The sequence below is a fragment of the Lithobates pipiens genome, unplaced genomic scaffold (genome assembly GCF_037356315.1).
Source record: "Lithobates pipiens isolate NorthernLeopardFrog02 unplaced genomic scaffold, aLitPip1_a1.2 Scaffold_28, whole genome shotgun sequence".
Lineage (NCBI taxonomy): Eukaryota > Metazoa > Chordata > Amphibia > Anura > Ranidae > Lithobates > Lithobates pipiens.
The window spans coordinates 27,911,810-27,936,193 of NW_027507789.1; the positions used below are offsets into that span (position 1 = coordinate 27,911,810).

Genomic DNA, 24,384 nt, shown 5'->3' on the forward strand with positions numbered 1-24,384 from the left:
GTTGGGTTTTGGTGGGCTGAATCTTGGTCTGTAAGATCTCCAGGGCTTTTTTTTCTCAGCGAGTAGGTGCAGGAACTCAACCATACATACCTGGCAAATGGCATCAAATAGTAGCTCCTCCCTCTGCATACAACCCGCTCCCTCCACTGCCCTCATCTTCTCCCCCCTCCTTAAAAACTCCACCATCTGTCATATGTCTTACGTTTGTTGCACTATTAAGTTGAAGCACCTATCCGGCTGTAGTACCTCCCAGCATACTATACTATACTACAGTCACTTACAAGGGAAATCATGCAGTAACAACTGGTCACCAGGGAAAAAATGGAGACCACAGAGGGTGCAGCCTTGCCTGCCCATGACTGCACTGAACCCTGGGCACCCATTCTGTATTTCCCTTGTCCCTGTCCGGCACTCAGTGGGATCTGCGCAGGAGATCTGACCTGTGGGAGATATTTGGAGATAATCTATCACTTGTAAATGGAACCTGGACTTCAGTGTTACCAAGTGATAGTGGTGATAAGGGAGCAGAAGACCTGAGCCAGAGGTGGTGGAACGGAGTTCCCCCTAGTTCCTGCTAAAAAAAGCCCTGAATATCTCCCACGGATTAACAGAGACATGCATTCTGAAATTGCCATTTCTACATCGCAAAGCTATAGAGTCCCCACCCTACTGCTGCAGCAAAAGAAAACCTGTTTCAGTCAATTGTGTTACCCCTGAGATATGAGGTGACAACTGCATCTGCCTGAGACACTGTCCGCCTCTCCCCTCACTTTCTATAGCAATGAACACAAATGTTTGGCTGAGGTTTGATGAGTATGGTAAAGAGCAGGAATATGCAATTAGCGGGCCTCCAGCTGTTGCAAAACTACAAGAGCCATCATGGCACTGGGTGTCATGCTTATGGCTGTCAGAGTCTTGCTATGCCTCATGGGACTTGTAGTTCTGCAACAGCTGGAGGTCCGCTAATTGCATATGCCTGGTATAGAGGAACTTGAGTGGCCCACACAGATCCCTGACCACAACTTTACTGAATACCAGGGATGAGTTTAGGTGTGTTCAGGTCCTAGTCCGAACCCACCTGAGCAAGCCCACCATGTACTGGGCCAATCATAAGTGGCTGGGCATTCCCCACCCTTCAGCCTGTAGCATACAAGGGCATGTATACTTGCAGCTGTGGGGTGGGAAATGCCTTGGGTGCTCATGATTTACCCAGTACATTGAGAACTTCCTGGCGGGCTCATTCAGGGGGTTCAGATTAGAATCTAAACACACCTGAGCACATGTCTATTAAATATCTTCATTTACCAACAATTTCAAGCCAGGTGTCCAAAAAAACTTTACGCTATATAGCATATAATGTCTGCTACCCACCAATATCCTTTAAAATATTAACACTACTCTAACATAGACATAAGTATGGCTTGGACTGACTATTACCAAAGTTGACCCCAGGAGATGCCACTGCAATCCTACACCGAAATTCTTAACAACTAATATATCCTTCACACCGTTTCCAAATTACCTTCAATTCTTCAGAAATGAACACTTTACGAGCCTTTTTGATCATTGGCTGTGGTTTAAGCTCCTCCTCTGAAAATTTGCGTTTCCGTGGGTCAAACATCTCCTGCCCTGGAATGGTGGAAATGGCCAGATCTGCTGGGTCTGGTTCATAGCCCACGGCTACCTGGATGGATTCCGGGTCAATTGGGCTTGGCGTGTTTCGGCTTGTGGGCAAAATTTGACCTGGAAAAAAAGAGCACAATAAAATTTTTTTTTAAGACAACAATTCTTTACGTAATTATATATATATATATATATATATATATATATATAATTCATAACATTCATAGCATTCAAAGATAGGGAATAACATTAATTAACTGGTATCTTAAACTGTATATAAAGTTTAGGCCAACTTTTTTTTTAGGCTTGGATACAGCATGTAGTGTTGAAAGATTCACCCTCATTGTTTGTCTTGGTGACCACTGTAACTGTAACAGAAAATGATGTTAAATCCAACATTTTTGAGTTGTTACCGGAACAGGAGCTAAAGGAAAGCTTCCAAAGGGCACACCCGATCCAGTGTCAACTGTTTAAGGCCGGTCATAAACACTTTGAATCTTGGCCTGGTTCAGCAGGAACTGGCCAAGTTTCAAACTGTGTTTGGGCAGGCTAAATGTACCAAATTGATGGACCGATCAACTTGGGTAAAACCAGCCTGCCAGATTCTCATGCGATTATCGCTAGCAGCTGCTATAGACACTAGTAATAATCACTGTCTTCTCCCAGCGGGGGACAGCTTCCCCCGCCCCCTCCCGCCAGGTGCAGACAATGGCTCAGCAAGAGGGATTTCCCTGTCAGCACTGTCAGTGTTGATGGAAGAATTGTGTGAACTTCTTTTCTGCAACCCGTGGTTGCAGGAAGGAAATGTGCACTGTCTATGGCCCGCCTAAGGCTGGTCATACATTTTACAACTTTCTTGTACAATTTTCCTTTAGATTTACCAAAACCATATAATGTGAGGTCAAACCTAAACACTTTGAATGTGTATGCCTTTAGGCAGGCCCTTGCACTATATAGTTGTCCCGCAGCCACACATGTACAAGGGGCATGCATACTTGCGGCTAAAAGGCCAGGTATGCCTCGGCCTCTTATGACTGGCTCAGCACAGTGACAGCTTCAGAGCAGGCTTGCTGAGGTGGGTTGAGACTAGGATCCAAAAACGCTGTTCCTATCTAAAGGGGGATTTTCCCTAAGTTTGAAGAGATTTCCTCGCACTTCCTGTTGTCTCTCCAAGGCAGGAAGAGAAAACAAATCTCCCCCAATGGGACACACACAGTACAAATAGATAACAATTCTGGCTTGGCTTTTAACCATTTCCTACTCTATGCGAAACTGAAAAAAAAAAACATTTTGGTTTAGATCTACTTTAAAGAGCTGACATGCTATGTCATTCAATGCTAACTCCAGTATCTGGAATATGGCTGATTTAAAGCTCCAAAGTCGCCTGGTATATTTAATCACTTTATAACTAGCACACAGGAGGACCAATTAACTGTGCATAAAGATATTCCCCTGATCTGCTATCTACCACACAACTAATTAAACCTTGCTTCTTCTCTGATAAAAACAGAGGTCTTCATATGTTTTAGAAGTGGTCTTCAGCTTCCCGTTATAAGTTCTCCCCTGTCTAAACCCAAGAAATAAAATGTAATATATTGCAGCATTACAGTCTTTAGATGCGGTGGCTGCAATCCTTTTTCTTTTTTCGTACAGAATTATTATTTTTTTCTCACGCTTAAAGTGCCACACATCCTGAGCTGCTTTTAAAGTGACATATAGCTTTCATTGTTCCCCCAAAGAACACCTTTATCCATTCACTTCATTTATAACTGCGACAGGCAACATTTCGTTTTAATTTGGTGAGGTGTCAGGTTGTTTTATTGCTGTCTATGTCCCTGTTATGGAGATTCCCTGATCTGATCAACAATGTCACCGGGAATGAAAGGTATAGCTATAAAGGGGAAATCTTCCCATAGGGACAATAGTTGTAATGGGAATAGGGTTCCCATTACAACTATCTATGAAGCCGTATCCCTCACATTGGAAAGATATTCTCTTACTTCCTGTGGAGTCCACAGGACAGGAAATTAAGGAAAATCTTTTTAATAAGACAAAGCGGACAAAAAAAAAAAAATGACATTAGTTTTAACCCTCCCTTATGCTATCCAAAATTAATTTTAAAAGTTCTGCATTTAGATTTACTTTAATACTGATGATTCTCAGTAGATAATCTGATCCATGAGGCAGATCACAGGCACACATTTGTTGATGTGGAGTCTCTTATTATGACTATTCCAAAAAATAGAATGTAGCACATTTTGCCTTATTAAAGATTTATCTTTCTATGCACCTCCTGCTGAGCGGCTATACCGCTGTCTCCCAGCAGAGGGCAGAAGTCAAATATCTTCCCACCCAGACGCATCACAGTTCTAAACTGTCGTTAACCAGCTGAAAATCCTGATTAAAATCTCTTTTTTTTTATTGTGGAGGCAGCAATCAACCCAAAAGGGTAGAGAAAGCAGTCTGATTAAGGAGTCGTCCAAGTGCTTGATTGGCGTGACTCTGAAATTTGCCAGGAACAGAAATAGCTTTCATGCAATCACATGATCTCTTCAGAGAGAGACAGCAGACGTTTTATTTAATTCTAACTTAATGTTTTTTTTTTCTGCATCACTGTACCATCATTTCTGAAAATTCCAGCCACCGCCCAACAGCCAATGTGTTGGAGGCCGCCACAAATGAAAAAGCATGCAGGGTGTATCAATATCAATACGCCTATATTGCATGGTAATTTAAATATTTTTCTAGTTTGTCTGTGACTTGCGGGCTGCTTTAGGTTTCAGCAGAGGGTTAAATCCATAACTGTGTCATTGCTCCATTGCCACATTTTTTTTAATCCACCTTAGGCAGGAAAATGGCATAGAAAGAATAAAATCTGTCCAATGCCACCACTAGAGGGCACCTCATCTTGCCTCAAGCATGGCACAGCCCTTTAAAGTGTATCTAAACCCAAAGCCAAACAATATATATTACAGCTTATTGGTCCTTGGGGTGGTGGTTAAATTAGTTTTCTTTTTTTTTCTTTTTTTCCTTTTTAGTTTCACCTGGTAATCTAGCAAATAACACACTTTCTGTCCCCGGCTGGCTACACCTGCACTGTATCTATGGAGGGAGCCATGATTGTTACTCTGCTTTCCCAATATGGACTACAAACATGTCTGTATCTCTTTATTTCTATTACAAGGGGGCAGAGCAATTGGTAGTTTAAAGAAGATAGTTAGAAATAAGTTTGCGATACCAAGTATTTTCACAAGTATCAGTACTCGCGCAAATGCACCGATACCTAAAACCAAAACTTTCAAGCTCGGTTCTTTGAGCTGTCGGTGAGTCTCCTCTGTTGACAACTGAACTGTTAAAGAAGTCTGGTAATTGGAGCTGTCAGAAAAACAAACAAACCCTGAAACACTAAAATAAAAAGAAACATTGTTTCTTTTTGTATCTTTCTGTTTCTTCATCTGCAGATCAAAGGAATGAGCAAATGTTCCTACGTTTAACCCCTTATTAACGCTTAATTTTCTCGAATCAGCCTTAAAAAACTCCCTATTCTCCTCCATTTAATTATTGTTTTCCTGCTTTTTTTTATAAATGATAAACAGTTAAAAAATGTTTTTGTTTTCTTTGTTACTGAATATTTTTACACATATATATTAACATATATTTACACATTTACATTGAAAAAGCGCAGAATAAAAAACAAATCAATTTATTTAATTTATAAATAACTTTTCAATGCTTTGTACCATTGCTGACAGCTGAAGTGAAAACAAAACAGTTGTGGTAGGTATCGGTAATTGGTATCGGCGAGTGCTAAAATAAAAGTATCGGTACTCGTAAAAAAATGGTATTGGTGCATCCCTAGTTAGAAAGATACTCTTTGATGCAGCTTACAGGAAGTGACAAGGACACTGCATTTTATGCCAAACCAACAGGTATATTCTGTATTTGCTGAAAATGTTTTTAGCTTGAAAAAAAAAAGAAAACAAAACAAATGCAGCCACCACATTTAAGGACTGTGAACTACAATATATTGCATTTTTGTTCTTGAGTTTAGTAATTCTTTAACTCATTTGGTTCTAGTCAAATAACAGATTAAAAATTAAAGCTTTAATCTACTTAGAATTTACCTTCCTTGTTTTTTTTCTTCTTATTTGATAACTATCAAAGCCAACATTATATTATAATAATTTCAAGTTCAAGTGCTCAGTAGGGTTCTTATTTAGGAAAAAAAATCCATGTTTTCATAGTTTTATTTATACACTTAAAACTAATTTATGCACATTTTATTAATGTTTTTACATTCTAAAATGAGTTTAGACTTTTCTCAGCTTCCCCACTCAACAGCTGAGGATCTCTCTCAGTCTGGTGATACAAGGATGGGCTGAGCCCAGACTCACGGGAAAAGGACACTCAGGTTTTCAGGGCTGACACGTCTACAGCTGGCCATACACACGTAGATTTCTGTCATTCATGGCAGCAGGATGAATAAAAAATCCATGCTAAACATCTCAGATGGACGTCCATACCCTGCTGGCTATTTGCATGCAGACAGTAGGCACCTACAGCCGTCAGAATACCCGATCTGATTAGATGCAGCTGCCATTCAGCCGACAATTTTTCACCGTCTCCTGTAACACTCAACTTTTGTTTAACTGGGTGGCCCCAATAGGTACTCAAGGCTCGAATTAGGGTTGATTGACCTTCAGTTAGTCTAAATTCGAGCCTTATTTACTGGAACTAGTACATTCACTCAGGGTCAAGCCTTGGATAACAGCCTTAAGAACAAAGACTGTGCAAGTGCACATGCTGGTGGTTGGCGGGTGGTGTGACGCAGTTTCTCATTCACTATCTGCAATAACTGGGTCATGAATGAAACACTAGCCCAACAATCATATGGCTGGATGACAGAAGAAGAAAAGGTTTTTCAAAGTCCCTTGAATCCCCTGCTTCCCTACTGAGGTTGCTGTTGGTTGCACACAACTCAGTGGCGAGGAGGTTACTCTGAGCTCCTACATTGCAATGTAACACATGAATTTAGGAAACAAATAACAGGGGTGGTGCACTAAGGGCTGTGGACTTTATTTGGCCAACAACTGACAACTTTAGCACAATTGATGCCCTACCGGTTTCTATATGAAGTTCTTTCTTAGCAGAAGTACTCTACAAAGGTCCACCTATGGTACTAACACGTTTTTCCAATCTAATTTACTGGAACTGATACAGTCACTCAGGGTCGAGCTGTTAAAACCAGTCCACGATCCTAATTTTACCTTGTAATCCTCTCTGAAATTAACCCTTCTCATGCGCTCGGTGGACTGTAGCAAGCAGGCAGGTGGCAAAGACAAGGCAGATTAGAACAAGCTTATCAAGAGTCTGCAATCCTTTAACTCTGGTCCATCAAGACCCTTCCATGAAAACCTTTGCGGTGCTGTGATTTATCAGTAATTTCAATCCCTCTGATTAAAATAAGGAGCCAATTACAGGAGAAGTGGGTCGAACACATGAAAGAAAGCAAAAGCTAAGCCACTCGATACCTCCCAACTTTTTGAAATAAGGAAGAGGCTTACCTTTTTGCACAAAGCATGTAGGCAAAAGACACTTCTTTGCCCCATCCCGCAGCGCAGTTATTATGGGGGCCACAAAGAAACGTAGTTATTACAGGTACTTATATAGCCCTGTAAATTTACACAGAGCTATATGTATATATATATATATATATATATATATATATATATATATATATATATATTTTGTACATTCACATAAATGGGTATTATAGATGGAATTTAATGTGCTGAGTCAACCCCTGGCTTTTTTTTTTATAGTATTTTGCTGCTGACGCTAGCAAAGGTAACGGCAGATTGCTCATTTTGCTTAAAGTATAAGTAAAGGTAAAACTTTTTTTTTGGAGCTTTGGATAAAGTGGAGATGGATTAGAACACCTGTCCGTTTTTATTGCGGTCTGTGCCACCATTAGGGAGATTTACCCTCTCTATTTGCCCTGTTTACCATTATCATTAAAAGTGAAAAAAAGCACAAATTTTGGGTTGTCTCTAGAAAAGTAATAGATGGGGAAATTATCCAATGGGGACACTAGTTCTGATGACCTCCCCCCAAGAGATTCCTTCAATTTGCAGGGATTTTCTCTCACTCCGTTTGGCTTTGGGACAGGAAGTGAAGGAAAATCTCCCCAATGAAACACAGATGGCAAAAATAAACATTACAGGGTTTATAGCCCTACTTTAAGCTATCCAAAATGAAAAAAAAAAAAAAGTTTTGCCTATTGTTTTACTTTAACTCCTGACATTGTATTGTCCATTCAGGAGCATTGAGTCCATCAAACACTCCACTACAGTGTTCTAAGCTCTGGTCAAGGAGGGTGTTCATTCTTAAAAGTGCTGGCAGCTTTTTGCCTTTGTGCTGTAACCAGTTAAAATATTAAACACATTGAGTTTTTAGGATGTTGGTTTGGTGCCTTTATTGGTTTGAATAAATTTGGATTTCCCGGGAAAGACCCCCGGATAGGTGTGGAGTTGCCTAACCCAATGACCAGATGTGATGACTGACCTCAGTGACCATCCAAAAGAGTGTGACCAGCTCCTCACTCTCTTCCTAGCTTCTTACATGCCTTGGAAACTTCAACAGTGAGATCTCCCTTTTATAATTCCCAACACTTTTAATCCATTTGCAAGTTTTGGGTGTTGTATATTCCAGCTATTCTCTTTATATTCTGCATAATATAAGTTACATAAAGTTCCAGAAGAAAAAGGGGTGACCCTTCATAATAGTTACAGCAGGTGTGCAGACTCAAGAAATCACCGCAGTGATCTCACCGACAGAGTCCCCTAGGAGAGAAAACTGCCAGTTGGCGTAACTCCAAGCATCTACTAAAAAGAAGATTATCAGCTTTGAGTGGAATTACCCTTTAATTTAAGCGAATTAATGGAAATCTAAGGTGAAATATACACTATTAATTGTCATTTGCCATATTGAGGCAGTCCATATGACCATTTAATAGAGCACCATTTAATAAATGTTTGATCTCATTCCATGTCCAAATCAAAAATTGGTTTCAGTTGTCTGCAACAAGGTGGTATCATAATCACCCCAAAGGTATGCGGCAGAATAAAATGGCTTTCCACAAAGTTTCCCCATTTTTTTCTCATTTCAATTCATTTTCCATTTTACCTTAGAATGAACTGTATTGAACCATCAATTTATTTCGTGGTTTCTAACTTTGCAATTAATCAAATTCCTGTGGTCATCAAGCAAACTCATGGGTAGTAGACTCTATAGTTTCTAGCGATTACTTGTGATCGTATTTGCGAGTCTTACCGGCTTGAAAAAATTTAAAACTGTCACGTGTATGGTCAGCTTATTTAATGGGACCTCTACTAAAGTCCCCAAGTGTATGATAGCATGCATCCCACAATACATCCCACTTATATGTTTTGATTCTCAAAAGGTTCAAGAAGACTGGATACATCTAGAGAAGACAGGAATATTAAGCTTTATGAAGTGGAAAAGACATTATATTTGTAATGCTCTGGGGTTAGTTTTAACATAGCCGTTCTTTCCCTCTCTGACGTATATATAAATATGTGTTCCATCTCTTGGGAGAGATAAAACATTGATGACCTCGGTGCCTTGATGTGCTCTAATCCTATGCCAGCCTCAGTGCTTTTGTATCTATTTTGGCCCCCGTGGACACGTGCCCCATTCTGCAGTATATCCATTTACTGATAACACACAGCTTTCCTGATCCCCGAGCCGTCAACAAAGTGTACACGGAACAATCAGATCCACCTAGGATAACCCAATCCACTCCAGCTTAGGTGGCTGTGACGAAGTATGCGTGTGCATCATATATGTGGGAAGCCAGAAATAGCCTTTATCACAGCGGGAAGATTGAATTACATAACATACATTTAAAAAAAATGTTATTTGATATTTAAACCCTTCTCGGCTACCACCTGGGCACTTATCATACTCTTAAAGGCATGTGGAGCGTAAACGTCCTGTTGTCTTTTTATAGCTGGCCCAAATAAGACATTGCGGAATATGTGCTTCAGTGTACAGAGATGGATTTATATTTGAAGCACGCCTGTCTTTAGCCTTTTCTATAACCTTACATACGTCGTCTGATATGACTAGCGTGTTAAAACTCAACTGAAAATTCAGTTCATTACAGTACAGAAAACAGAATACAGAAAATCCAACAGGGAGAGTGAGAGCTCATCATAATGGCCATAGCAAGTGTGCAGACCCGGGGACTTAGTGGGATCTCACCTACCATGAAAGACATTTTGGAAAATGCCCCAAGCCTTCACACATTGCTATAATGCTTAATAGAAAAAAAAACCCTTTAAACTTTACCCTTCCAAAATATACCAAAACCTCCACTGTGGGGAAAAGACAAAAAAAAAGTTTGTATGCTCCTCCATGGTGTGATATCCATTTCTACCAACCACTTTAAGAATGATCACAGAGCAGCCAACCGGCCTGTCCAGAAATTCCCAGATCTGTAGGACACTGGAACACTAAAAAATGCTGACAGCAGGAGGGCAGCTAAGGTAGCATGCCACTTATCCACGCCAACCTTACAGAGTTAATAAATGTGTTGTAATGTAGGTCAGTGTACGCTCCATTTACTTCAATAAACTGCCAGCAATGTGCTGTTCAGGAAGTCTGATCCGCTAAGCTGTAAAATTTGGGCTAAGTCTTCTGAAAAACAACTTGTTATGAAACAGTCTTTTACAAGACGGAGCGAAGGTACCTAATGAGACACAAACAGCCACAGATGACTAAGGCTCAATCGTAACATTGTATCCGATCTGATAAGCTAAATATGATTTTATTAAAACTTTCAATTCCCCCTCCTCCCTGTGCTAGCGACATGTAGGCATCGCCTCTCCAAATGTAATTTAATAAAATAATGTTGTCTAGAAAACCTGATAAATATTTGCTTCACCAAAACGACACATAAAATAGTTGGAGTGCTGCTACCTAGTAAATGCTGCAACCTAAATGAACCCATCAGCCACTTTAAAGGCCTTTAGAAGTCGTAGAAATATATATAGCCATTTTATGAACAAGATCTATTTTTGTAGGCTTGCCTCCCCTTTCCTGTTACAGCAGTTGCTCAAATAGGACTTTGTAGTCCAATAGGCACCAGAGTAAGGCCTAGTGGTCGGACACGCCCCCTCTTCTCCTCCCCAATACAAGTTTGTGTGATGACACTTGTGATGAGGGGTGTGGCCATTACTCAGCTATGTCAACGCAGACCACTTGGTCTAAAAATCCTGAGATTATAGCTACCCCACCTCTCCAGTACCTTCTCAGCCAATAGAAACATGTCTGTGTATACTGTGTGTGTACATGTATGTGTATACTGTGTGACTGTATACTGTGTGGCCCCATAATCTCAGATTGCCTGGGGGCCCCATAATCTCCTATTGCCCAGGGCCCCATGAGTTGTCAGTCTACCCCTGATAGAGACTGTAGAAATACATTTTCTATTTAAAACCCAACTCTACTTTTTTTTGTAACAGTCTACACCCCCCTCCCCCAATCCCAACCAACCACCCACCTTCTGGCCAGTCAAGTGATATCATGGGTTATTCCTCTTGCTGTCCAGCAGGGGCAGTAGGCAATCCTCACTTCAGCACTGAAAGGCCCTATAGTAGTTTAGTGTTTTGTTCAGCAGTGGAGTGATGACTTGCCCCCCGGGGAGCGTGTTTATGGCACTCACAGAAAGTGGGCTAAATGATGCTGGGCACATCATTCAACCTGCAAGAAGAGCACCATCCCGTGTCAAAAATAAATGACTGCAGGGGACAGAGTTAGATTGAAGGTGAGTATTACAGTGACAGCTGCTTTTTTTTTAACGCTGTGGGCAGAAATTAGAGTCCAGTGTTAACAACAAAAAGTGTCAATGTTCTAATGGATATGTTTAGCCTTTAATGCTGATTAAAAATGAAAAATGCATGATGCGTTAATGCATGTGGCATTGCACACTGCATTTCTGAAAGATATTGTTCAGCTGATTGTATGTATATAGCAAATCTATGCAACAAAAATGCGGTACGCAGGTTTGTTTTTTTTAATCAAGATTGCGCAATGCAACAGTCAGGAAAATGCATGACGATGCATCCCACCTTCAGCAAGGCAAACTCCTATAATATAAACTGTTTGCGGTGATATATATTTCTTTCAGTTTGAGAAAACAGCAGTACACTCCACCTAGCTTTGGAAAAGCAGAGATAATACAACCACAATGACTCAGTTCCACCTGTCATCAAGTCCCGAAAAGTTGAAAAGATTTGTCCTAACAACTGCATGGCATCGCGCTGCATTCTCTATTTTTTTTTCCGGATGCTATATACTTCAGATTATTGTCATACAGAACCTTATAATAGTTCACAGCTAAACCAGCTATTATGCCACTAGTCAAAACTCTCCAGTTTCCATGGCAACTGTGAAAGTAGGAAATTTCCCAGACAAATGTTCAGCTTCTTTTGTAAAATTAGTTTTCTGATCAACTTTGCAAACGTTCCTTAACTGCTTGCTTTCCAACAGGGCTGGACATCCTAAAGATAAACTTAGCTGGGTAAATGAATGCTGTTCCCTTAAGTATGCATTACTTTTCTTTCATATTTTAAGACCCAAGTTTCTTCATTTGCTTACGCAGCCATGCACGTGTTCATGGTCAAGGCTGACTGGACTTTGTCTACAGGGTTGTAGAAGGTCCCAGGTCCCTTATGGGCTTGGCCAAGCCCAGAGGACAAGTGAGAACCTTGTTCCTCATGTATTAAGTTGCCTTAAAATAAAGCTATCACAAATCTGGGCAATGCCAAAGGAAACATATGATGGAAAAATGGACAATCAGACTTTACCTTCAGTAAAAAAAAAAAAAAAAAAACAGAAGACAAAATCATCAGTAGATGCGGAGATAAAGCAATCTAAATGTATAGGCCAATCTTTGACTTTTTCTGTAAAATGTAAGCTCCCTCTCTCTCCTTTCTGAAACGTCGCTATTGTTCGTTGAAGTCTCTTATCTATTGTTCGTTGAAGCCTCTTATCACATTTAAGGACCAACAAGAAGGTTCTGAAGGTGGGACTTTTACAGAAAAAGTCAGGACTGCGCAATGTTTTATAAAGATGGAGAAATTACTTTGAAACGATGGAAATTAGCCAAAAAAAAATCTAGTCCCACAGATCAAATTTTTCTGGTAACGTCATTTAAAATCATGAATCATTCTATATGTACAGTAAAACCTTGGATTGCAAGCATAATTCGTTCCAGAAACATGCTTGTATTCCAAAGCACTTGTATATGAAAGTACATTTCCCCATAAGAAATAATGGAAACTCAAATGGTTTGTTCCACGACCATTTATTCATAGGTCCTTCAGTTTATAGTCCATATAAAAAGATTATAGCAATGTGATAGGTTGTGTAACCATAAAATGTTCATCCACAAAGGGAAGCCTCCACAAGGGGATTAGAAGCAAAATCCAGCAGGAAATACAGAGTGTAAAAAGAGAAGAGAGGTTCCTCTAATGTCACGTACACACGATCGGAAATTTGGCCAGCAAAAGACCCATGAGAGCTTTTGGTCGGAAAAGGCGATCGTGTGTATGCATCAGACTTTTGCTGGACGAATTTTGGCCAGCAAAGGATTGAGAGCATGTTCTCAATTTTTCGGTCGTAAAAAGTTCCTATCTGAAAATGCGTTTGTGTGTATGCAATTCGGATGCGCAAAAACTCACGCATGCTCAGATTCAACTACGAGACAGAAGCTATTGGCTACTAGCTATTGAACTTTATTTTTCTAGTCCTGTTGTATGTGTTGTACATCACCGCATTCTTGACAGTGGGAATTTGGTGTGACCGTGTGTATGCAAGACAGCTTAAGCGAAATCCCGTCGGAATTCGGTCAGGAAAACCATCAGAGCTTTGTTGTACCTTCATTAAATGTAACATTATTGCTACACTTAGAGGCACCTCTCTTCTCTTTTATACTCAGTTGTGACATGACGCTACTTGTATATCAAGACATCATTGTATATCAAGTCAAAGTTTATTTAAAACTTTAGCTTGTCTTGCAAAACACTCTCAAACCAAGTTACTCTCAAACCAAGGTTTTACTGTATTGGTATTCTAACTAGGATCTAGGGGTGGACCAATTGTTATCCAAAATTTTTTAGACTGGTTTCTGAGGTTGTAGGTTCAGGTAGCCATAAAGAGCTAGCTCCATCCAGTGCATTGTCTCTGTTATGTTACACAAACTGGTAATGGCCACCTGGATTTTCTGGCTGAGGCTGCGAAGGTCCCAGAGACCCTGTGACAATAAACAGAGCAATTATTTAACAATTTTCCTATTATAACAGTCCCACAGTCCCACAATCACTCTGGGTAAACATGTGATAACTGTATAGTTCACAATATATTCACCATGATTGCTGCAACCTTGAATTTCATGGCCTAATCAAGGCTTCTACTCACATATGGACTTTTCTCAGCCTCCTCGTTAATAAATGTTATGGGACAAGATAAGCATAAAGCATAACAATATAGACATTAAACAGTACATATACCAAAGTCTATGGAGATCTATAAGCTTTTGGAAAATTCCTGCGGTCCAGTGAACGTGCAAGATATAATTCATCAGTGTATATTTTATGTGTTCTCCAGCTAATACTTTTTGACCCTCCCAAAAAAAGTCCTTATAGAAGTGAATTTTCCAAACTATTTCTTCCATGAATCCAGTTTACCTGCCTCTCCATTCTCGTTGAACATCTACAACAGCCCAAGAGAATAACAGTAAAGCAAAAAGGACATTTGAGGCTCCTCGAGCCATCTTCGCAGTCTGTCCATAGACATTTAAAGTGGTTGTAAACCCTTACAAACCACTTTGACCTACAGGTAAGCCTAGATTAAGGCTTACCTGTAGGTTCAAGAAATATCTCCTAAACCTACACGGTTTAGGAGATATTTGCCAAAAGACAGACACCGCTGCCTATGGCGGATGCACGCAGGCGCACTGAGCGCGCCGCTGTTGACGGCGATATGACGCGAGTGGCGGCTCCCGTGCGCATGCACGGGAGTGACGTCATCGCAGCTCCATCGAATGACAGCGCCGGAGCAGCAAGACCCACCAAGAAGATGGAGGCTCCGTACACAAGGGGACAGCGGTGACTTTGCTGGCTCCTGTGTCAGGTAAGTGACACATAATGGACTACTATGCGATGCATAGTAGTCCATTATGCTTTACCTTTGCAGGGAATCAAAGAGGAAGTAAAACCATCAGGGTTTACTTCCTCTTTAAGGATAGCTTGTGCATACTGCCACAAAAACATATTGCATATGAATGAAAATAGATATTCATTCTGCAGGAGCAGTCAGCATATACAGTGCTAGTGCTGGGCTTACCTATGAGAAAACCCAGCAGGTACTCTTGAGTACCATCAAAGCAAACTATAAAACGTTTAATGGATTTTACACAGATTTACTGGCTGCAGACTCAGGCGGTGTAGTTGTTACACTTAAACCAGGAAAGAGGTTGACTTTTACTACTATGGCACCCTGTCGATGTCAAGCAGATTCTTTTAGAATTGATCACCTCAAAGATAGGAAGCCATGTCACTACATAAACGAAAGTGCTGGAAGAATATAGGGTAGGAAGTCAATGTCATAGACGGCTAAACCAGCAATGACACCAAACATGGACAGTCTTCCCATGTAGGGGCAAAAGCCTTAAAAGTGTTATGATTAGTGATTTGTAGAGTGAAACGCGTTAATGCTTGTATCTGTCTTTATGAAGCTGTGAACATGTTTTTATGATCAATTTTTTACAATAAAACTTTTGATCTTCAGTAAGTGGGAGTGCGGTCATCCATCCTCTTTCCTTAAAGTAGTTGAAATATGAACAGATCACATTCTGTATATATGTAATGTTTACTTGTCCCTCTGTAGAGCTCTAAGTGTCGTTTCTCTCTGGTGCTTTGTTTCTCTGTTATCAGCATGTCTCACTTCTTAGAAGTTTTCCTGACACAGGAGATAAAATTTGAGACTGGAGGATGATAAACACACAGCTTGACTATGCAGAATACAGCTCTGCATGTTCCTTTGTTCTTCTGCCTATGTGGAGAGGGGGTGTCCCTTTCCTCCAATCGGCTCTGTAACTGTAGCTCTCCACCCCCTCCTCTCTACTCCTCACAGATGCATAAGGATTTTATGACAAATCTGCACTTTTAAATGGTTGTAGACAAGAAAAGACTTCAGATAAACAAGTAAAACTTATGTAGGAGGACTTTTTTCATCTCTGTGTGTCATTGGAGGCTATTCACTTCATTTGGTATATGTGAAGGTTTACAACCACTTTAAACACCCCCTGCTTTTTATGGAGGCATATAAGGCCCCTGACTTATACACTGTATTGCAAGACTCTAGTGGGAATTTCCCCAAAAAATAGTGCACACTGCTTGCAAAAAAAGAAAGCCTGCACTAAAAGAATGTCAAAGCTTCATATGGGAGTGTTTAAAGGGCAATGATGGAGCAGGCGCATTGCTACTTTACAATGTCAAAGTTGATAATGATAGAAATATATCTATTGTATATTACAGGGAATTTGTTTCTAAGGGGGTGAAAGGGGCACATAGCATTGCATTTTATTGAATACAGGTTTTTATTTTCCCGGCAGAGACCAAGAGCTATTTTGAGAATAATGGTGTGAAATGCATCAAGAAATTTCAAACTTGAAGGAAATGACATTAAAAAATATAAAAAGTTGTACTTTCTGTAAGCCAGCTAAGGCCTTTAGGCTATAGAGTGTTACATGAAGAAAAAAAACCTTTGGCTGCTAATATTGTAATTACTGCAAAAAGCATGAAATGTTTTCATGAGTAGAAATATGCTTTATATCAGTCTGATCAATGCCATCTGTATGGGATTCACAAATGTAAAAACAACTTTGATGGAACGCTTTCATAGGGGTCATGCAGTTATGTTTGAATTGATTCTGTTTAAAGTGCAGAGCAGCAAAAAGTACTGTCACTGCTGTACCATTTAATAAGATCCAAACAGAACAAGTATTTTTTCTATTTAAGGCTGGGTCCACACTGTTGCACTGTGTTATCGCACACACATTAACACACATTTTGCCACACATTAATGTGGGCTGCATTATGGCAGCCCATTCAAATGCTAATACACTAAAAGGGTGCAATCATTATTTTTGTAACACAATATCATGCACTGTGGTGCACTGCAGTGCGCGTCTGTTGGCAAGTTTGGGATGGCATATAAAATTAAGCTTAAAGAAGATTTATCATTATAATTTTTATTACATTTCTGTCCCCTAGGAGACAAAGTTCTCGTTGCCATGTAGCGAAGTCTGACCTGACTCTCCCTTCTTCTGCCTTGGCCAATCTAACAACAGCTTTGAAGGAGACGGCTGATTCATAAGTGCAGTTGTGAACACTTTCCATAGACAAACAATGGAATGAAGCATGCAGAACCTGAGACATTCCTCCTCCCTCTGCCCTCTATTTGCCGCTTCTTGACTGTGGAAAGTACTCACAGCTAAGACAAGCTGTCATTATGTCATTATGAATCAGCCGTCTCCTGCATAGCTGTTGTTGGATCAGCTGTGGCAGGAGGAATGGGGAGATCAGACCTCATAGCTAGAATTAGGAAGCATTTAGAAAAATGGGACAAAGGGACATAACTGTAACTAGATTATAATGATATAAGTTCTTTAACAATACATTTGACAGTTTGCCAGATTAACAGCACATTGTGTAATGGGCATGTTACTGCAATGCAATAGTGTGAATGGGACCTTAATATATCCTAATCATTATTCAATATCAATTTACTTTTCAACATCAGGAACGGGTATGCAATTGAAGTAATGTGAACGGGTTGTATTCTGCAGTTGTTGCACTTAATTTGCCACTTTCATTTTTCCAATACAATTTTCTAGCCCTGATGAAGGGAGAGAACCTGAAAGGTGTTGAATGTACATTTGTACACATTTTACCAATAAAATATGTGATACCTTTATAAATGAAAGTTAAAGATTATTGATTCACAAAACTTTACACTAATTTCCACAGTTACTGCTGTACAACTTGATATATCCTTACCATTGCTATGGGTTGCTGCTCGCTCTTGCTAAACTTTTGCAAAATTTTAATAGAACATTTTTTTCTAAATGTGCAGTCCAGACAACCCTGAGATTTTTTTTTCCATTAGACTCATCAGTGGTCAGAGCCTTTCTATTGACCGGCTGCACTTTTCCATTCATCTCATTCAGCCTGTCTGCTAGCTACATCATTATGGCTGCTAGAATTCTTTCTGGACAACTCAAACTTTGAGCTTCTGAAATTTTAAACAATTGTATTCCCTGGTTACAGCACCATGCTAATGCAGAAGGCAGGGGACCCCATAACAAGAGGCTCCAGACCTAGCCAATAGCATGAGAATAGATGAGAAAAGAGCAGTGCGCCCTTGACAAAGTTAGATGTTCCCCCATCGGACTTGCCTATAGGTACTCCACAAGGTTTACATGAGTGGCTGCATGCACCAAGGACAAACAACTTAAATTTGTAACTCAGATTGAAGAAACAACAAGAGGACAACCTGCACCATACATTCATAAGACATGAAAATGTATGGAGTGATTATGTAACGCATGCAGAATTACATTTTTACCATAGGTAGCATATTTTTGAAACTTGATTTAAGTACTTTGCATGAATGCTGTATAAAGGTTAGCAAGTAGAATGCGGAAATATTTAGCGGAAAAGAAAACATTCACAATATAGAACATATGAGACCCTCAGAACATTCTCTTCTCAACTAACATCCATATGTATGGTGTCAGTTGAGCTCACATGCTTAGAGGAAGAAGGTAAAACCTTTCAAACGTGTCAGTAGGAGTGGTTCGCACGTCCTCTCTTCAGAACCTGGTGACTGCTATCAGTGGACGGACTGTCCCAACACAAAGATTGTTACAAGCGTGATTTTCTTTCTACGGTTGTGAGTAGTTTTTAATAATGTTTTTTCCTAATAAATGTATCAAAGGATAATGCACAAGGCTGGTGTGCCCTCTCTTTTCCCATTTTTTTTAGCTAAAATGCTGCTGCTGCTGAACAAGCTAGCCGTTTGGGGGTTTCCTGCCTGTAAACGCCTATGTCTGCATGGACACATAGGCTAACACTGAGCTCAATATGCCTCAATAAGCCTCTAGAAGCGGCATTTAAAACGTCCAATGAGAACGAGGCCTAATATCTGGGTTTGCAAAGGTATCTGATGCACACATAGTAGGTTTACATCCTTTGTGACTCCTAAGAGATATATTTAAATTAAAGTTTATGCTCAGCTTTAAATAAGTCTCGCTTCTATTTTTATGAATGTGTTCTGTTCGTATACTTTGTCCCATCATTCTATGTGCTAGGGCTAGCTGGGAATTTGGACAGAACTCCCCTCCTCCCTCCATGGCCATCTGCTGACAAGACCCCCTTCCTTTGCAATCCTTGTGAGACACTTGTTTCAGGAAAGTGCTCAGAGATTGAGAAAGTGCCATCTGTCAAATCAGCCGTATACTTGCTAGCTATGGTGTCGGACAGCCATGGAGGGAGAAGGGGTGCCCTGCTTGACCTCCCAGCCAGACTTTGACAGCAAACAGGAAAATGGGACAAAGTACTAAATGTACTTTGTCCCCTGGGGCACAGAACCCCATCATTAAAAATTTAAATTAGACTTCTTATTTAACTATTCCCTATTCTATCCAAAGCTTTAAAACAAATGTGTATTGGGTAAACCTTAAGTCTCTCGCTTTCTAAGCTCCATGATATAAAGTACATGAAACATAACCTCCTTTCCAGCAGAGCTTGTTTTTGTACGTCTGGAGTTTACGCAGCTGGTTTCTGCTTTGTGCAGCCAAAACCCAGAATTTGTTACAGAAAGGTTCAGATGAGAATTTTAGCTTGGCAGTGAAGAGGGTTTCTGCTGTGTTGGGACCATTTAAGGAGAGATGCATGTAGAAAGCCTGAGATTGTCTAGAGTACGAGACTCATTCAGATGTTCGGCAGTAATCAGTCCGGACCGAGCCACCATTGTGCTCCCAGCCAAGTTGGATTTCTCTGCGTTATTTTGCATGAATGCCTCCATCCTTTCCTCTCTGGTTCCCTTCAACCAGATATGATGGAGATTTTTTTTTATATTCTTCAGCGCATTAGGAAGTGTCTTAAAGGGAAATTATTTTGGTTGTTAATCAATTTTTTAATTTTTTTACAATTTTGAAAAATGTATGTTTTTTAATATTTTTTTACTTATATAAAATAGCTATTTTGCAAACAAACTTTCAATACATGGTACATCCATGATACCTCCATGTATTTGTTAGTTTCTTGTACAGAAAAAAAACCTAGTGATAGGTAAATTGGCATCTGCCAAACTGTCCGTACCGTGTACGAAAAAGGAACCATGTCTTAGGGGTCCCATAAGATAAAGGACACTATCTACATGGAGTTTGCATGCTCTCCCAGTGCTTGTGTGGGTTTCCTCTGTGGTCTCCTTTTACATTCCAAAGAAATGCTGGTAGGTTAATTGGTTGCTATGTAAGTGGCCCTACTGCAAACATTAGATAGGGACCTTAGGCAGCCCATAGATTAGTCAGTTTTTTTGTTCAACCAGTGGGTTGAATGCAAACAAAACTGTCTCAATTACCCCATCCACACACTCACTATTGATGGGGGGGATCGATCCTCACGGAGCCATTTTATTCTGACCATAGGGAGGCTTCCCTGCTGTAAGCATACACTGATCAGCAATGCCAGCAATAGCCGACAGGGCTGATTGAGCAGCCAAAATCCATCAAGGAGGTTGTACAGAAGTTTCTGTATAAATACCTGTAATAAATTAAGAATAGCTGCATGCTGGAGCCTTTTCTGATTTGGAGCATCTTTGTCCCACTGCTCATCTGTGATTTCTTGTATTTGATTAAGTTTGTGAAAAATGTTGGTCTAGAGATGCCATAGGGGCTGAATCTCTGAAAATTTTAATTCAAATAAAGGCTGCAATCTATTGAAATACAAATGTATAAACATGTAAAAGCAGGTCACGTACATACCCATTATTCTGATGGCCTAGCTAAAGAGATCTACTAATTAGCATATTAGCTTCCCTTACGGTATTCAATGGAATAAAAAATTAATAGAATGTATGTCCGGCCAAAACGTTTGCTTTACTTTTGGATAGAGTAGGCAAAGGTTACCCCAGAGCTTTGTTGAAGAGCTTTCCCCTCATTTACTGTTCTGGTAATAACAGTTTCCCCCAACTGGCAGTGTGGGAATCTTTGTAACATAAACGAACAACAATAAAAACAGGTTTTGTATTTTTAGAGTAAAGGAATATTACGACCTCTGTCAACCTTTAACTGCTGTTGGTGTCCTTGTTGGGAAACCATTGTCACCAAAATAGTGAGGTGAAATCTCTTTAACAATGCTTCTAAAAACATTTTGAGTTGGACATGGTCCTTATTGTGTTATATTTAGATATATGAACAGTTCTGACATCAGAAACTTTGGCCAGAGTTCTGCTTTTTGAAGTAAAATGTATACACTTTCTACATAAGAGTGGGCATGCGGTTGAAGCAGAGATGTTCCTTCCCTTGGTCACTTTACAATACAACTGTAACATTTCCCACTGAAAGAACACCTGTATAGAGAGGGCTATGGTGGCTGCCATTGTTGGGAATGATGGTTGCCTGGTTGACAGTTTATTGATTTTGATTTTTCAAGACTTTGGTAACCTAAACTATTGATGACCCCAGATCTCAAGGTTTCCACTGGATGCCAACTGGATACCTATTCAGAAGCATTCATATTCTTGCATTTCTGTCACATTTGTAGCATGTGATATTTATATGATCAATTTCAAACTGTGCTCTAGGAGGTATAAATATTCTTAAATTATTTTCATTTGGAAGTGGGTAGGACTGTCTGTATTGTATTTGATCATTACATTTAGGAATACATGGGTTAGGTACATGTGTGGCAGTATTATACATATTGTATATACATGTATATACATGAATAATATATATCACATGTATGTAAATGTACATGCATTGAGCTGCAGTAATCAAAAGAAAATTCAGGTACTTGGTAGCGGTCCATTCAAAGTGAATGGACTTCCTTAAAGCAATGCAGATCATGCCCAAAAGGTGCATTGATGTGCGCATAGCCATAAACGAGCCCTCTCAATTCGCAGAAACAGCATAAAAAAAAAAATTACTAAAAAACACTACCTTAGGATCAGGTTATTCTTAATTCGTTAAGATTTAGTTATTTTGAGCTCTCTAATAGGTTATCCTGCATCCTCGATTCCAACAAATTGCCACATTTCACTAAGCTAATTGTCTAGTACCTATCTCGTGACTAAGTTGTTCAAAATAAAGGAAAACACTTTGGATTACTTTATAAGGAAACAACTATTTATTACAACTGTAATTACTGTACGTAATGTACTGTACTTTTATGTCTATTGTACATAGACTTCCCGTGATTCATCGAATGAAGTGAAAGTAAGCGGATAGTATTGTGTTCTGGTTGGCACAAGTCAATCCACGTGAGGCGGCATTGCCAAGTTCCCTCCTTCGCAGTGCACACTGTGTCCCAGCCTATTGCAAGCTATCTCCTACTAGTACATCCAGATGTTGAACAAAGTCTTTGCAAATACGGGAGGGCTGGCACACATCCGAAGTAAATACAAAACTGTACACACTGTACAGGAAGTCCCAGGCTTGCCTCGGTGTTGCTCGTGAACATGGTAATTGCGATTATTAATAACGTGCTGGATCATGTCTATTTTGATATCCAAAGCATTCTGCAGAATGCTATGACAGGAACAATCAACACTTTAATTTGAGAAGAGCTAATGTTGTTAGCAAGGCTTGCAGAAACTTCAGATGCTGTAAAAGTTTAGGGTTTCTGTTGCCTCACACATGTGCATGCCAACAGAAGTTCATACAAAATGTTGATACTGACCAGTTGGCCTTTTTTGATAGCATGAGTAGCAGTCATCGCTTGCTGTTCACTTTTGATGACCAATGTCCCACTGGTCATCGCACACCAGTGTCCAACCTTCTGGTCACCCCACACCAAAAGCTAGAATTTTTTTTTATTGATCTCTAATAACATAAGACTGTAAAACAAGTACATTCATATTTTGATTAGGTTATAGCTATTATTTAAATTATATTCTGCATAAAGATACTAGTTATTGATCATTTCATTGGCTGTTTCTGTGATCTTGCTATTATCAATAGATACACAGATAATTAAATTTTATGCTTCAGGATTGGGGTCTGTCTCCAATTCAGAGTTGACAAAAAGGTATAAAATGAACAGTAGATGGCCATATACCTTAAAGAAGAAGAGCAAAGCTCTTTTGGCCTACTTCTGTTGGGGATCACACTCTTGTGACCTGTATTCAGCCGACAGCGGGCTAAAGTCTGCTGTTGGCTGACGTCACTCAGACGCTCCTGACTCTGGAGAGTTCCCAACTTTGATATTGGGATCCACTCAGATACCTGAGAGGCAACTGGCTCAACCTCTCAGCACACTGCTGATAGTCAGATACAGCTGCACCTGTCTCTCCAGCATAGCATTCCAGTGAGTGCTGGAGGGGCAGAGCGGAGAGCCAGTGACTGACAGCCACCAGCTCTCTGCTCAGTGAAGACCGAGAACTACAGATCAGCAGTCTTTGATTGCTCAGTTTTCAGTCTTAGCCCCTGTACACACGGTCGGAGATTTCCACAACCAAATCCGTCGGATTTTGCCCGTCGGATTTTGTCCGTCGGATCTTGTCCGAAACTTTGGCATACACACGGTCGGACAAAGTTGGCTAAAAATCTGATCTTTCAGAACGTGATGATGTAATTTCGTTACGATGAGACTACATTCAGGCTAGTAGCCAATAGCTTTGATGTAGGAATTTGATCTGAGCATGCGTGGCACTTGGTCTGATCAAAATTCTCTACACATGATCGGAGTATGTCCGACCGGCCCAGTTGGTCAGGAAATATTTCCAACATTTTGGAAAATTGGGTCAGACGGATATTCCGATGGAATCAATCGGATGCATACTACACACAGTCGGATTATCCGACAACACGGTCATATAGGACACATTCCAACGTATTCTCCGACCGTGTGTACAAGGGCTCAGAGATGGCGGGGAACAGATGCAGCATCAGACTGATGCTCCAGCCACCTAGGTAAGTATGTATGTTTATTTTTTTAACCCTGCACATTTCTTATAAACTATAAGTAAAGCAGTAATCCCTAGAAATAACTGCAGAGCTATAAGCTCAAAACAAGTTCAGGAACTTGTAAAAGATCCATTCAATTGGAATAGACTGCTTTAACATAATGCAGGTCAACGGACACCCAGAGAGTGCATTAATGTGCGCATTGGAGTAAACAGACCCTAATGTAAACATTTGTTGGCTTTTGGACTTGCACACAAATTGCAAAAATTGAAAAAAAAAAATAACAAAACAAAAAAACTAAATATAAAGCATGTTGGCATCAGATTGTCCTTGAGACTGCTAAGATTTTGTGGTAATTTTGCATTCAATAGTCACCCTGCATCCTGGATTCTGATATTCACATCACATGGCTAATTTAAAAATCTGTTTGGATTACTTAATAAAGAAACAACAATGTGTTACAACTGTTATTACTGAAC

At 40.0% G+C, this 24,384-nt stretch overlaps 1 protein-coding gene across 2 annotated transcripts in view; it reads right to left on the reverse strand.

Moving 5' to 3' along the window:
* The window catches only part of HLF (HLF transcription factor, PAR bZIP family member), a 50,860-nt gene that overhangs the window by 8,633 nt on the left and 17,843 nt on the right, over positions 1 to 24,384 (reverse strand). For both annotated transcript variants that reach the window (XM_077458945.1, XM_077458944.1), the window contains exon 3: positions 1,523 to 1,743. In XM_077458945.1, the coding sequence (XP_077315071.1) occupies positions 1,523 to 1,743 (221 nt within the window). The remainder of the gene's footprint in view (positions 1 to 1,522; positions 1,744 to 24,384) is intronic.